Raw genomic sequence first — 17,192 nt, forward strand, 5'->3', positions numbered from 1 at the left:
TTTGAAATGATCTGCTTCGTTACCCAATGAAGGAGACACCACATGGTACACAAATGTCAGAATAAAAAGACTCTTGGCTTGACTGTAGAATTGAGTCATTATTTTTAATACATTTGAAGTGACAAATTTGTCAAGTACTTTGTTATTGCATACGTGATCTCATTGTGGGAACAGTTTAATGTTCTGGCAAAAATGTAATTATTTGGTTTTGTATGGTTTTTGCCATTCCACAAGACTTTGTGTTCAAGAGGGCATTTGTATTTGAGTAAAAAAAAACAAGAAAAATAAAACTTTAGATTATTGTGGTTTCAGCTGGGTGTGTTTTTTATTTTGTTTCCGTCAATTGGAGTAGTTCATTGGAGCCGTTTTCAAATCTTTATTCTAAAAACCAGTCCATAGTGGTATATGTTTAGGGCTTCTTAACATAGCTTGTGGCACGTTAAAAACACCTTTGTAGTGTTTGCTCAATTGTTAATCTTTCCTTGGCTGGCAGCATTAAGCATTTTGTGCTTCCTGCTTCATAGAAAACCTGACACACAGTATTCTTTGTATGTCTCTTGATGACTGTAACTTGAGAGCCGAAATTATTCAGCCGGGTTTTATCTGTAGTGACTTGAAATGGCACCTCTGACGGATATAGATGGCAAGTTGTTTTTAGTGTTGTGCATTTCCTTGATATGTTTCATTGAATAAATAAGAGACCTTTGTCATGCTGTCCTCTTGTTGAAAGCTTTCTGACTTTTGTTCTGTCTACCAGAGAGGACTGTTTAAATTTGGTGATTTTGTTTACTACTGTTTCCTTAGAACCAGTACAGAAATGTCAGTGGAAAGGGCTCAAAGCCTTGCTTATAAAGAGTTGAGAGATTAAGCAAATTAATGGCAGTACAAGATTAGGTATGAATTACAATGTTGGGGGCATTTTATGAGTTTATGTATCTGCACTGTATTGTTTTCAATTTGTTTTTCTTTGTTTTTGAATTCTATTTTATGTTTGTGTACCACCCCCATCAGTTTTGCCAATGATATTCCTTCTATTTTTGTCAAATGTTTTACCAACGACACTCAATTCATATACTAATGCAAAACATCTGTAGTTGCTGTGCAATATGTGAATTTTTGAAATATCCATCCTGTTTGTTTGACTGACTGGATGCCATATGTGAAGGATCTGTTCTTGTTTGGAAAGGGTTTCACATACTGATGTGAAGGGTGCTACATCTGGAATGATCAGTCTTACCATCAGACAGTCTCTTAAGTGGTACACGGTCCAAATTCCAAGTTGCGGATCTGGAGATTCAATTTGTGTTCCTTGAGATCAGCAGTGGTGCAAGTAACAAATTCCCCCAGTATCACTGTAAGAACTGCTATTTCTTTTTCTGAGAATAGTAAGTTTCACATTTAAATACTTTTATATTTAACATGGAAATGTGTGCTACATTAGTGGCTCCTCAAAAGGTTTCACAGCACCCACATTATGGGTACTTACTGTGCACCAATCACATTGTGCTAGAGTTAAATTCTTTGCTATCCGTGCATAATTGCCATGGGAATGTGAGGCCAAATGTTTTGAAATTGTTCTGTGTATGTAGGAAGACACCACTTCCACTACTTCATATTATAAAGGCTGTTTCAGGTGTTCTGCTACTATTTTTACATAATCATTGCAGGGCTACTCCACTGGTTATTTTAATCTAGGATAAAATGTTCTTCAAATAGTAGGATGTTTATTTATGATTTGGTAAATGTAAACTTATGAGTCTCATCAGTCTGCCAATACTAATAAGGCTTTATTGGTATTTAGGACACAAAATAATAAATTGACAGTTAAATGCTATCCCTTTGCAATATTAGCCATTTATATTTTGTTTGCATTTATCAGTCTACAAAGATCTAGACCAAAAAGTAAAGATTAACCAAAAATCATTGTGTGAAACAAATGTGATGTGAAATATACAGTGAGGGGGGAAAAAGTATTTGATCCCCTGCTGATTTTGTATGTTTGCCCACTGACAAAGAAATGATCAGTCTATAATTTTAATGGTAGGTGTATTTTAACAGTGAGAGACAGAATAACCAAAAAATCCAGAAAAACACATTTCAAAAAAGTTATAAATTGATTTGCATGTTAATGAGGGAAATAAGTATTTGATCCCTTCGACTTAGTACTTGGTGGCAAAACCCTTGGTGGCAATCACAGAGGTCAGACGTTTCTTGTAGTTGGCCACCAGGTTTGCACACATCTCAGGAGGGATTTTGTCCCACTCCTCTTTGCAGATCCTCTCCAAATCATTAAGGTTTCAAGGCTGACGTATGGCAACTCGAACCTTCAGCTCCCTCCACAGATTTTCTATGGGATTAAGGTCTGGAGACTGGCTAGGTCACTCAAGGACCCTAATGTGCTTCTTCTTGAGTCACTCCTTTGTTGCCTTGGCTGTGTGTTTTGGGTCATTGTCATGCTGGAATACCCATCCACGACCCATTTTCAATGCCCTGGCTGAGGGAAGGAGGTTCTCACCCAAGATTTGACGGTACATGGCCCCGTCCATCGTCCCTTTGATGCGGTGCAGTTGTCCTGTCCCCTTAGCAGAAAAACACCCCCAAAGCATAATGTTTCCACCTCCATGTTTGACGGTGGGGATGGTGTTCTTGGGGTCATTCCTCCTCCTCCAAACACGGCGAGTTGAGTTGATGCCAAAGAGCTCGATTTTGGTCTCATCTGACCACAACACTTTCACCCAGTTCTCCTCTGAATCATTCAGATGTTCATTGGCAAACTTCAGACGGGCCTGTACATGTGCTTTCTTGAGCAGGGGGACCTTGCGGGCGCTGCAGGATTTCAGTCCTTCACGGCATAGTGTGTTACCAATTGTTTTCTTGGTGACTATGGTCCCAGCTGCCTTGAGATCATTAACAGGATCCTCCCGTGTAGTTCTGTGCTGATTCCTCACCGTTCTCATGTTCATTGAAACTCCACGAGTTGAGATCTTGCATGGAGCCCCAGACCGAGGGAGACTGACAGTTATTTTGTGTTTCTTCCATTTGCGAATAATCGCAAAAACTGTTGTCACCTTCTCACCAAGCTGCTTGGCAATGGTCTTGTATCCCATTAAGAGTGCTCCTAATCTCAGCTCGTTACCTGTATAAAAGACACCTGGTAGCCAGAAATCTTGCTGATTGATAGGGGATCAAATACTTATTTCACTCATTAACATGCAAATCAATATATAACTTTTTTGAGATGCGTTTTTCTGGATTTTTTTGTTGTTATTCTGTCTCTCACTGTTAAAATACACCTACCATTAAAATTATAGACTGATCATTTCTTTGTCAGTGGGCAAACGTACAAAATCAGCAGGGGATCAAATACTTTTTTCCCCTCACTGTACATCACATAACTCGATCCCAGAAACTACCAGATATTGTAATCCGTAAGCAAATGAGAAAGATGGTCTAAATAGTTCTCACCTTTTCTTTGTTTTTCATCCCAGACCTACCATGGTAGCTTTACAAACATCACTTGTTCTGTTGGGGTTTTTGTGTTGAGCATTGGTTTTGTTCTAAACCAAGCAAACTGTGGTCTTAGGGTGCCTGGGGTAGGGCTGAAACTTTGTATAATTCCCAGATGCACTTGTTCGGTCTCGTATCTTCATTATAGCTCGGAGCCTGCTGGTTTTTGTATCCCAGTGTCTGCAGAGAGAAATGTAAACACTCCCATGAAATGACATGCTTGTTCTTGACTTGAATGCAGGCTTCTGTAAAGAGTGTGTAAACTTTAGCCCCCACTCAGAAATCCTCAAAATTATCTGGATTAATGATACTTTACAAATTATTTAGAAGATGGACTATTGTCCCATCTATTACAGGTATTTAGCATTTACTTTTTCCTGATTTAGGAATCTGCTCTTTAAAATAATAAAAAATTGAGGCAAAACCCTTTCTCTGTAATGTATGTTAAGGTTTCAATTATTATAACTGTGGCTTTGCGTTTTGCATGTGTTTTTAAATAGTATTGCAGTCCTCCAGCCCTAAAATGCCAATATTGCTCTTCATTAAGACAGAACCCCTCTGTTACTTTAATCAACTTTATTAGTCATTCAGTTAATACAAGAGTACACACACTTTGAATAAGAGATTGGTGTATATGGCCTCCTTGTGCATACGGTAGGCAGTTGTCCATGTCTGATATACAGTAAACATCAGACTGGAACAGAATCTAGTAACAGACGGGCTTACAGATCCACTCTATACTCTAGTTCACTGCATCAGATGTCCTCACTGTTGTCACTGGTTGAAAACATGGTTTTTATTTACATCAATCTGGGTTTCAGTACATTCTTTTTTAGAAAGAGCCAACAAGATTATCCCCCCCCCCCACGTTGTTGTGCTTGTTATCAATATCATGGTGGCACCTTTATTCATGTATGCATTTGTTAGTTAAAAAAACAAAAATTTATGCCAAATGCAAGGTCCTGATATACATTTAAATGATTCAAAATATTGTCTGATCAGGTGGTATTAGGCAACAATTATAATACAATTAATATTAAATTATACCTTTTTAATGCTTTTATATATTGGTAGTTACACAACTCTATTCCTCCTTGCCTATTTTTGTTTAAGTTAACACAAAACCATAATACATGATGGGGAAATACTTTTACTGCCTTAATGTCTGGGAGCTTGTAAAAGGAACGCACAGGAATGCTCCCTGTTGCGTAACGGCTGGATAAGAAGGTGAATGGGCCAGTGCCCAGTTTTGCAGAATAACATTATTAAACCCAAAATAACATGAGAATGTCTTAGCCCACACAAACTGCCCAGCTGTGTTCGAGGAAAGGGCAGCCAAAAATGTGTTCTTGCATAAGCTCTGTGCCAAGTAAGTTTACACTTGGGGATCTTGTCTTCAATTTGAAGCGGAGTTACTTTGAGAAACCCCACTTTCTGGAAGAATCTCTTCCACACGGCTGTTTGATTAGGTTGTGTCATGCTAACTAATTATAGTATTCCATGAAAATAAAAAAGCTTTGAAGAATGTAATGATTTAAATATTCCTGTTTATTGCCAGGAAGCATAAGGGGTGGAAGGAATTTCCAAACGTCATTCATTTCCTTCTATTATGTTATTCAAAGCCCCCACATAAGCTGTCATTGCTGGAATAATTGGTTACCATCCGATAACAAATAACAGAAGTATGTTATTATGTTTTTATAATTTTTCTGATATGTAAGAGGGTAAGGACACTGAATTTAATCTGAACTATTACATTCTAGAAGATTCAAGTATTTGTTGGTTTTGATTCAGCGGGTGGCAGTTGTTGTGTAGGAATGCTGTGTAAGTGAATTCGTGCACGTCTGTTGAATTGGGCTCAGGCACAGCGCCCAAGTTTGGCAACAGAAGGTGTCCAGCCAATCATGTAATACAGCATGAAAACAAGTAAATACTTTGCCACTATAGAAACACAACCCAGCTGCCTGAGCCTGCAGGGTGGAGCTCTGTTTGCTCATGGCTAGGAGAGATGCCCACAATGAAACCACCACTATACAAGGCAAGAACAATAACACCAACACCAAAAGAAAATAAACAAACCAGCAATTTGCAAACTCCAGAAATTCTCATTTACAAAGGTGACTTCAAAGGGAAAGTGTGGAGAGAAGAACAGGGAATTACATTTTTACAAAATATATATTAACTATATATAATCTTTTAAATGTCTTTTCCCCTCACGTGCACTATACCAAGACACCCATTTATGGTTTCCTTTGATATGGAGAAGTTTGATGTGGAAGCGAGGTCCACAGCAAACTAGGTGCCGTCTTAACAAAGGATTATCTCCGGACTTTCAAATAGCCATTGTCTTCTCTTTTGGTTGTTTGCTAGCTTTCTCTTATTGTGGTCTGTACTACATGATGAAAATATTGATTTTTGCAGTTTTCAGGCTTGGGATGGGTAATTATGGATATTTGATCTTCCTTGGAGCCATTATAACCCACTTACTGTACACTCCTGTGGTCTTGCAGGCCCAGCTGTCTCCTCCTAGATTTCCTCATGTCTTAATGTCCATTAGTTATGAGAGCTGTCTAGCTTTAAACCCCTTACGTTTAGGATAATGCAAATGTGTCTGTGTACATAGTCACATCCGGGCAAAAGAGGACTTGAATACAAATAAAACCATAGTGAAAATGTTCCGTCTCTCTGATGAAAGCTATGTTTCTGCATTTTAATATCTTGTTCAATGTCACAAGGGGATGGTTGTATAAATTGCAATGATGGAGTCCTTTAAGCCCTCACAATCCAGCTTACTATCACATGCAGGCAAATTCATTCTTTGCCACTTAGGTTTTTGTAACAACCCCAAGTTAAGGCTCAACTACAGATTTCCAGATCAGTGCAGGGTTTCATATTTGGTTTGTATCTGAAATGGAGACAGAGGTTTGTTTGTTTCACACTAATCTTTAAATAGTGATTTTATGAATAAAATCTTATGTTTCTGCTTGACCTCCTCAAAAGTTAGCTTGTCAGATTAATGCTCTAGGCATGTGCCATATCTGTGAGGGGAAAATAGCTCCACTGTTTGCACTGAACACGCCCATCACCCATTGCCTAAACTGGCCGTGAAATAGAGGATGTTTATTCTCAGGGCTTCTGTAAAGTGGCAATTAAACGGAAGTAGTATTTACACAAGTGGCCTCTAGTGGTAAGCCTAAAGATTAACCCACAGGGAAACCAGGGCCTTATCAGAGCAGCCCATCACAACAACCAAACAATCCTTGTGTTATGTGAGGGAGTAAATGTTTTATTTTATAATATTCTGCCTGTATGTCTGAGTTTAACAGTGTTGAATAGCTTGAGCCACCCACATGCTTAGAATAAATAATTTTGATACGGGAAAAGTTTTCATAAAAGCCCCGTCTGTATCCAGTGTCTTGTTGAGAGATTACAGTGCTCTGTCTTGCCACAGTGTTGTGGTGGAGAGCTTCAAAGGCACAGAAGTTTGGAGCATTAAAAAGGTATGCTGAGTCATGGGGAAATAGTGCAGTGTGTGTGTGTGTGTGTGTGAGCATCAGCCGCTGAATGAGAGCCAATCCCCTTTATGAATGCATGTTCGGCTACGGCAGCAGAATGTACACACATGGCATTCTTCAGCTATTGTTTAAAGGACCGGTGCAATCAAAAAATGAACCAAACTGTCTGCAGAACAAAAGACTGGGTTATGTATTAGGGGGTGTCACGAAAGGGTCATTGATTTCTGTATTGTCCTCACTCATTTTAAATCTTGCATCATACTCTATTGTAATGTTTGGCTGTGAACTATTATGCAGTATAAGATCAAAGGTATTCTTTGCAGATACTTTTTATCTGACCCTTTTCTTTAATATGACGTTGTTCTTGGATACAATTAAACTCTGTGACCACATGATCATATCAAAGAAAGTAATCTTCAATGAATGGCAAACGTGATACTAAGGAAGCGTTTTGCTGTAACACGTTATGGACTACCTCCCCCTGCTGGTGAAAATGTGTGAAACATGGTCATGAAATCCCTCCAGGTGAAAATGTTACTGTTTGGGTGATGAGCCAAACAATGGTGCTAGTTTGTTTTTCTATATTTAGTAGCCTCTTATTGTTTTTTCCCCTCCTCAGATTATATACAGTTAAAGATGCAAAATGACCCGCTTGTAGTGTTATTGGGAAGGTAAGGAAAAAGTATATACAAAAGTGTCAGCAGGGTTTATTTGTTCTTGCAGCAAGAGATTACAAATCTAATTACCCAGTGCAAGCCCTGGTGCAACCCTGGCTGCAGACGCACTCCAGCGTCCTCTCTGAAGTCGGCGCAGAGCAGACTGTTAACCTACCCATGGTTGGGGGACAGGACGGGACATGTTTTAGGGTCGTTATGCAAATTGCTTAAAAGCTGTATTGCACCTGATTCATATTGCCTCCCCAGTATAGTGGTAGGGCAAATACTGGTGCTACAGGATATCATCCACAAAACAATAACACATCATTAGTTTTTCTAACCAGATCATGGCCCCAATTTTACGTCACATGCTCTTTGGCTTATTCAAGTCTCTTATGTTTATGAGTGCAGACTCCTGGATAAGGTAGTCCGCTAAGAAATAAATAATACATACACTTACACCAGGATGTTTTCACTAAGAAACCTGACACCCTCTGTAAGTAAATGGACTTCCTAGTATGATAACGATCTGAAGTACACATTCACGTCCAAAGTCCAAGAGTAAATGTTGAAGGGAGCACAAATTCTATTGCAAAGGGATGACCTTCGCCTTGTGTTTTAGAAGGTGTTAACAATGGCTTGGACCTCCACCCCGTGGCAAGTATTAACAATCCTTTGGACTGCTATCAATTTGCTGACTGAACGCTGCTAAAATGGATGTAGTATAGATTTATGTTTTAACCTGTTTATTTGCAATGCATAGTTTTAGCTTTTATACTATAATGATTAAAACAATACTGTTTAATGTGCTTTTTTATGCATCAATAGGATGATACTACTGCTACTATAGACCATATAGTTAAATAAAAATACACATGGGTCCCTTTAAGAATCAAATTGATGTCTGTGTCATTTGGATTATGTCATGCAAGCTTACTAGCACTGTTGGGCTTGTTGTGCACCCTTTAGTTGTTGTTTTTCAAATACCTAATGCAGCTGGTATTGTGCACCTGAGCTACCTAAATACCATAGAGTATAACCTGAATTTACAATCATTAAACCTTAGTTTCTATTTGAAGAGAACTGGAGTGTAAAAAGAGAAACAAATGCTGCACAAACGGTATAGAAATGTATGATCTCATTTCTCACCATAAGAGGCAGTATAATACAATAAAGCAGCCCAGTTTAGCTTTTGAAGGGTGAGGTTTGATGTGGCTGTGTTATGTAATGTAGCCTACTCTATGCTGTGCACGTGCAGTGTTAGCACACTAAACAACCCTCTTAAAAGGCAGCCCAGTGTATCTGTCTCATTCTTTCACCATGCCTTGCTAAAGAGGTTAAGTGACCAGAATAAAAAAACACACGCACACAAACAAACACCACCAGCTGCACAGCACAATCTTGGCAGATAGCGTTGAAGCAGTTAATGCTGAAATAATTGTAATGATTCCAGGGGATTGAACTCCCACACACTCACGTGGACACGGAGAGAAATGCTTGCAGTACAGTATGGTAGTTTCATCAGGCCAGGCTTCACACTCTACATGTATTTAACGACAGCCAGAACCAAGCAACCTGTCTATTTTATTAATTGTGATGCTGCCGGTTTAATACTTATTTGAAATTGATAGTAAATATGCGTTAGGATGTAGCGTTTTGATGCTAATGGTTACTCCAACCACTCTAAACCAATTAAAAGATTTAATCTGATGGGGTCATTTTCTCAGATTACCCACCCAGTATCAGATAACTGTTTCATTATCAATTTGTTTGTAATGTCTTTTACGCAACAAAAAAGGAAACTCTCTAAATCTTAATGCTATATCAAATACTGCCATATTGTGATATATTGTCAACAACAATGATTTGGCCATGCAATATTGTTCTTCTGTAATGGTTATTTTCAAGTTCTTTTGTATAAAAATAAATACAATGTGGTTAAAATTATATTAAGTTTGTTTTTTTAATGGTTTATGTAATACTTAATTTAATTTAATGTTTTTTAACAACAGAGGTAAACTTCTTCCCATCTGACATTATTTCCAATATGCTTTTTATTAGGTCAGTTTTACCATTATGCCCAGTGAAGCAAAAATCTGCTTTTCTGCAGGTAAATACAAATTAGTTATTTAGGACCTGTCAACATGATCCTGCTTTGACCTCTATTAATCACTCCTGTTCAGAGGAGCTGCGTCTGCAACTTGGGAGGAGGATATTCCAGAAACTGACTGCTTCCATGCAGGATGGGAAGGAAGCAAAAATGAAATCCAAGAGACATTGCTGCAACTTGTACCAGTTGTGTAACTCGGTCTGGTGCATCAGATTTCATTTCAGCTCCTGCATCTTCTGTCTCGCTGTCCCTAGATTGAATTGGTCTTGAAACTGATGTCACTGGTTACACCTGAACTGACTTGAATCAGGTACTGCAGCCTCTAGAGAACTACATAAACTGACATGTAAATGTTCATGATCTAGGTTATAAAAAAAACAAAAAAAAAAACAAATGGGTCAAACAAAATATTCTGACCTTGTTGAATTTGTTCACTGTGTTGTAGTGTTAGTCCAAGTGTTGGTGAAATGCTTGTTGCTGTTGTGTGTCCCCTCTGAAAATCTACATTTGAAAATAATAAATGGAAATATTTGAACCATTTTGTCGGTTTCTTTTTGTCAGCCAATGTTGACAAGTATCAAGGGAAATTTGTATACTTGCTGCGCTCACTTGATCTTATTTTATCCACTTTGTGTATGTGCATGCCTCTGAATTAATTCACCATTATTTATTAACCTAATTTTTGTTGTAATATATACAGTTCATGGACTACCGTTACTTTCACAGTTTGCCCTACTCTACGGTATGTTGGTTACAAATAGTCTAAAGATATTTTTCATAATTTAAAAAGGCACAGTACAGTATTATGGTTACACTATTTTCTGTGTTTCTAGGCGAATTGCTGCCAGGTTTATAATTTCTGAGGCCTGCAATAAAACTAAAGTTGCTTGTACACTATTTGTAACTCGCCCTTTTGAGTCTTGCCATCATTTTCAGTTTATGGAATTGCTCTCATTTCCATTAAGATGGGTTTTTACATGTAACTCATACTTCAGCAATTTTAATTAATAAACAATTCGTCCATGTGAGTTTGTATAATCTTCATTTGCAATACAGTTTCCCATGGATTCCCTTACATCATATAACAGGATGTGATGAAGAAATGTACGCACCTGTGAACACCCAAGGAAAGATTACAATTGCCACACTGGGATTGTGCTCTGTGAACGCTGTGTTCTGCTCAAGTGCTCGGCAATACTTGTTCTGGCATCAAAATAAACAACAGTGATTGAAATCAAAAATGTTTGTCTGAGATTGCAGCAGACCAGCCTGATCAGGTTGGAGATGTCATAATCCCCTCCGTCTGCTTCCAACAGCATAGCATAACCTAACATCTAGGACTCGCTTTTCCCTTGTTATAAACTGTTTTAATGCCAACGATTGGTGATCACTGTATCTTTATTGCCTCATCTGTGACTTGGGAGGGCTGATTCATCTACCACTTCAGCATAGGCGTGGTTTTGAGTTTTCTTGCTTCATTTTGATTTTCAGGTTTTATAGTGGACCGAACACCAAGCCCGTCTTTTGTGGTATTAATGCCTTCAGGGTGTGGTTAATTTTTTGGAAAACTATAAGTCATTAGCTACAGCTTACGAATATCTTGTTCACAAGTATGACGCTGGCAGTGGGATCTTGCATAATAAAAAAAACGTACTCATAGGGAGGTACTATTACATTTTTTCATAATTACTATAATTTGTAATGAGGTCTGTGCTTTCTTTATTGATATCCCACGCTACTAAATGTGGTCATGTGTACTCTGTACCCAAATGCTGATACTTCAATGCAAATGGTGTTCTGAATACTAAAATATAACCGTTGTAATCGTAATCACAGTACCCATTGTGTTTTACATGTCTTTTTGACCAATTTCCTTTATTGAAAGTAACTGCACCAGCCTGGCTTATGTTTTCTATCAGCATGTATTTAAAAAAGAAGAGAGGATCTGTGTCCTACTTCAGGCACACAGAATACAGTGAGGGATTCAATTTGTGTTACAAATTGGCTACAATTATTTAAGACCACTGTGCAATATGTCACAAACTAGATATTTTTTCTATTTTGCCTTCATTCTCTGGTATTTAACCAAGTTTGCTGATGGATCTACTGTGTTTCTTGAAGTGCTATAGAGTTGGCGAGTCCATGGATCCACACGAATACGAATGTTTATAAAGCGGACTGTAGCGCTGTGAGCCCCAAACCCCTGATCTGAAGTGTGCATCGTGTGTGGCAGGTCCTCTGACCGTGCACTGCTTTGACCCGATTCTTGACTCTGGTCCTTTTCACTGAGGACGGTATAATGCCTCTCCCTTGAGAACACGTGCGGGGAGAAAGTGTCCGAGTAGGCAGCGTGCAGACTAGATTATACAGCCTGCAGAGACCGGGATAAGATGCAGGAGTCTCACAGGGATGCGTCTATTTTAAGGATGGTGAATTTGGGACAGACTTTGGCATCTAAAATTGACTTATTCTAGATTAGTGTTCAAATGTGCAAAGAGGAATCTGTTTTTCTTTTGTGAAGTTTTATGCATGTGAATTTTATATTTTTATATACCTTCGCCCCATTAGTTTATAAAAAAAAATGACATGATCTAGTTCCAGTACTTTGTTACCTTAACATGAAAATCAATATTGAAGCATAAAGAGATATACAATTCTTTCAGATACTTTAAAATATCCTGCTTTGAGGAACCTTTTTGATTTTTTTTATTTTCCTAAAGAATTCTACATATTCTTAGCATTTTTTGCTTTTTACTGTTACAAACATCATTAATGTGTATTTGTCAGCTGGTGTGGATCTATATGCCATGTGGCATCACTAGTACTAAACTGTTTAGGGGTAAGTTCGTAAATTGTAAGTTCATCATAGTCCAGTTCAGTCACAGTAAAGTAGAATAAAAAGACAGAACATTTTCTTACTTGATCTATGTGGGTTAGTTTAAGCTGCACAGAAACATTGAAATTTGATGGGACCTAATACAATATCTCTCGATTTTAATACTGTGACTGTTTTTCAGGGAGACAGCGGAACAGGCTGGAGCCCATGGACACCATCTTTGTGAAACAGGTAAAGGAAGGAGGCCCTGCCCATGGAGCTGGACTCTGCACAGGTAACAGGCCCGTCCTTTGTCTCGTCATACTGTCCAGTCCACCCTTCCTGTGAATTGTGTGAAGTGTTGCATTATACACTATTATGCATAGCTAATGTGTAATTATTTCAGTGCCATTCTAGGCCTGGATAAAATTGAATTCAAGCATACCTGCCAATAGGAAATCAAATGTCACTTGACAGCTGCCTTCTTTTTGTCTAAATGCATTTGACTGTAGCTTTGATTTGATTTTTTTTTTTTAACCGAAACAGAATGTTTCCATTATGACTGTCAACTATATAAAATATTACAAAATAAAAATATACATTTTAATTGAAACAGAATGTAAATTTAACCTACTAAGAAACCTTGTAAAATAATTGTAGATGTTATCAGTTTTAACATTGAATGACATTTTGTTAATGTGAATATTTAAAAAGGCAGTCACTTTCCCCCAAGATTACTGGTAAACTGGGTTTAAATCTTGTTTCCCTTACTATTTTTGTATACTACATCTTTGTTTATTATTTATTCTACTCCATTGTTTTTGAGTCCATGTGTTTTTATTTTGTTTTTGATCATAGATATGGCACAAGACATTTTATTTCAGTATATACAAACATATATCTCTAAGGTGACTACCCTGTTTATTGTATCTGCATAAACATCTCATCTTAGAATCTGATTATTACTGCTACTTCCAATGTAATCTTTTTGTTGTTGAAATGTCTTTTAGTTTAAGACTGTCATGATCACACTTTTGTCTTGTTTTCTTTTTAAGGTGACAGAATTGTTAAAGTAAATGGAGAAAGTATCATTGGAAAGACTTATTCCCAAGTAATAGCTTTGATTCAGAACAGGTAAGAATCTTTTCATTAACACGTGCACACAGACTGTGTAAACATGACCTGTAATGATGATCCTGTAAGAAATATCCCTAGCAGCCAATTACAATTTTGAGGTGTGAAAGCATTTCTTTCCATATTTTCTAATTAACATACCCACATATTTATACCCATAGACATTGTTTTGTGATTTTTTTCATTTGGTTGATTTTGGTGTTTTCTTCTTCTAGCATTGCAGAACTCATTTTCCATGAATGTAAACAAAGTTAATTGTGGGTTTAATGTGTGTTCCTTTTCTTCCCTCCAAGTCACTTTTCCTGAATTCAAAACAAACCTAGTAAATTCCTGGGAATGTAAAATATTTAATTTCCTGCTCTCTCAGTAGTGATGCAAATTGGGTTAAAGTTAAAGCCAAACCCGTCCATAATCTTTACTTTTCCCTCCTAAATCCACTGACACTTGCAGTTGGCAAAGCACTGTTCTTTTCCACAGTATGATAGCACACAAAATAAGTAACTTAAATATAATTTAGTGTAGCCTATTCTACCACAGTGAAACCGCATGTGAACTAACCGTTTCCAGTGGAAAGTGATGCAGGAATTCTTACCATTTCTGTCATATTTGCTCTCGGTTTGTACTGTGACCTTATTTAAGATTTTTGTAATTCTGTGCAAGAAATAACTGTGGTAATGAAGACATTTGTTGTACACAAGAGGCATGTGAAGACATGTAATATTGTATTGGATATCCTACAGTAGACTCAGCCACTGTATAATTTCATGGTCAGATGACTCTCTTGCTGTATTTCTAAACAGGAAAACACCCTCTTTTTGATTTGAAATCGTTGTATACCTAGCAAAGCATATGCACAACGTTTGATCCTCTGTGATTATGGCATTGTTTCATAGTTGTATAATTTAACTATCTGACCTGTTGTATTGTTTCAGTGACACTTTTCTTGACCTATGTGTAATGCCTAAGGATGAAGATATTCTGCAACTGGTAAGTAACACTCATTTAACACCATAAACAGGATTTCTTCAGCATATTTTATTGTAACTTTATTCTTGATTTTACATTGAAATGGAGAAAATAATACAATTAAATCATATAAGCAACCAATTAAACTGAGGGTAATGTTGTAAATCAATGAAGGCATTGTCACGTGCAGCAGAAAACGAGTCGAGAATGCTTGTCACTCATATGTTGCCTCGTGTTTCAGATGATCGCGGAGCCAAATATGTGGTTGACAAGCTGGCAACACACAGACGATTGTCATGCATGCCAGTAGTTAAGCATGGCTGTGTCACTGTGTAAACTTACAACGTGAAAAAATGCTGCTGCTGCCGTCTTAAATGAGGGATGAGGACGATAAGAGTAGGGAGTATAGTTCAGCTGTTGATATGTGCTATAGACATTTCCTGTGTGTAAGACACTGCTATAAAATGTGATGCACTGGAACAGTGTCTTACAGGTGTCAAGGTGCCAGCCTACCCAAGCCTTTAGGAGCTCAATTTCTCTGCCAGTGACAGCAGCAGCAGAATGAAAACTTGGGAATTATTTAACCGTTTTCAGACTTGATAGTACATATTTTTGAGTGTGTATTAGAAGCCTTTTTATGTAGCCTATACATATACAATGTATGCTTTAGTTGAGGGAACCATTGTTTTTAGTATCTTTACATAGTCTCTCAGCCTTTAATTACTGTTAGGTAGATAATACCTGCTGTAAATGGTGTTTTCAGGCCGCGGCTCATTGTTCTATACATCTCAGCCCAGGTTTTCAATGGCTCTTGTATTCTTCTCATTTTACATTCAGAAAGGAATGATTATGGAAAGGAAAGGATTATGAAGTGAAACTGTGTTATTCTGGACCAAAAGTTACAGTAATATTGCCTCACACTGAAAGATCTACTTTATAAATTTGTAATGTTTGAACCCTGGAGTACAGTATAAGATAAACATTTGATGTCTTGCTGCAGTTGAGTCTGTGGTGTACATTAAGGTTTAATTGAGAGGGATCCATTTGGTAAGTCTTGCATGTTTGCTTTTTAGCAGCTAGTGTATCTAAGGTAAAATGTTACCTTTTTAATAAGGTGCATTTTAACTCTGGCCATACTCATCATTGCCTACAATCTTTTTAACATATTACAAAACATAAAGTTAAAACTGTCCTAGTGAATAATGGCTGTGCCATCTATTATCAGTGCAGGATGAACCTTTTAATCCTATTTAAGAATATCAGCACAAACTGCAGCTTTCTATGACCGAATGTATTGGTGGAAATGTTGAAGCATTGTTTTATTTGTATGTAAAACTAAGGAATTTGTTAGGGAGATTTGTTTTAGGCAAAACCTAAAGAGGGATCTCAGTATTGTCTTCTAGAAGGACAACCTAATTAAGAAAAATACCATCTGCATGAAAGATCATTAATGTTCATTACAGCACCTATCAGTCTGAGAACAATTCCAGCTGAAAATTTTTGAATGAACAATAATGATCTTAAGCCCTCTCCCTCCAGTTATTCTCAGCATTTTAAAACCATTTATTCCTGTTGTTGCAAGATGCATCTTCTACAAACTTTTATAAAGCTGATAGAACTGTATTGTGCAAATGTGTACGTAAAAATACACATTTCAGTGTCTTCAATTGTTCAGTCAGTGCTACATTATTATTTATTTTAAAACTGTCATGTTGCAGAGAAAACGTTCTGCACAAATAAGTAAATTAGATGCAGTGTATAGCTATTCAGACTGTATATCATAGTCTTTTTTATATCCCACTTTAGCCACCTTGAAACCACAAGGGGTATGTTTTGCAACAACCAGGAGAGAGAAGTTCCTTTTTTAGCACAAGTACTTACTGACTGCTGATAAGGCCTATAAAGTTTTAGAAACATGCCCTAATTAAAGTAAGCACTTGTGCTAGAAGAAAACGCACAGTTTTTTGGTTTGAGACATTTTTGCAGAAAATCTATTTCAGTTATAGTCAAATTTAAATTTGTGAGGGAAAAAGTAAAGGGAGGACAAAAGTTTTAAGTGAAATACAATGTGGAGTGTGTATGCAGTTAACATGTAAACTGACCTCTGGTGATCTGGTCTTAACCCCATGTCACAATGTATTAGATGCACAATACATGGATGCCATCATCTCCTGGTGAATGGTCTCCGGTCATAGACCTTGAAGTTCTGTTATTCAGGTTAATTTCCAACGCACGATATATTGAAAGTAATTCCACTTTTTAACAATGCATAAAATGAAAAGCATTGCACTTACTGGACATTGTTTCCAGTTGTTTTTCTTGTGGTTTTCACCTAACTGTTAAGGATGCGCTGTAGCCGAATCAATGGTTTTCCTGCCCCTATCAGACTTTCTTTGACAGGATTAGAGCTGCTTAAACATTTCACCACAGTGAAGTTTGAACAGCAGATCGACAGGCTAACCTTCAGTCAGCCTTGCTCTGCTGTATAA

General features: G+C 37.5%; 1 protein-coding gene across 3 annotated transcripts in view; it reads left to right on the forward strand.

Moving 5' to 3' along the window:
- Positions 1-17,192, forward strand: part of arhgap21a (Rho GTPase activating protein 21a) — an 83,627-nt gene that overhangs the window by 37,107 nt on the left and 29,328 nt on the right. For all 3 annotated transcript variants that reach the window (XM_066718241.1, XM_066718260.1, XM_066718251.1), the window contains exons 5-7: positions 12,806-12,898; positions 13,659-13,737; positions 14,670-14,724. In XM_066718241.1, the coding sequence (XP_066574338.1) occupies positions 12,806-12,898; positions 13,659-13,737; positions 14,670-14,724 (227 nt within the window). The remainder of the gene's footprint in view (positions 1-12,805; positions 12,899-13,658; positions 13,738-14,669; positions 14,725-17,192) is intronic.

Source organism: Amia ocellicauda, chromosome 2 (genome assembly GCF_036373705.1).
Source record: "Amia ocellicauda isolate fAmiCal2 chromosome 2, fAmiCal2.hap1, whole genome shotgun sequence".
NCBI classification, from domain to species: domain Eukaryota; kingdom Metazoa; phylum Chordata; class Actinopteri; order Amiiformes; family Amiidae; genus Amia; species Amia ocellicauda.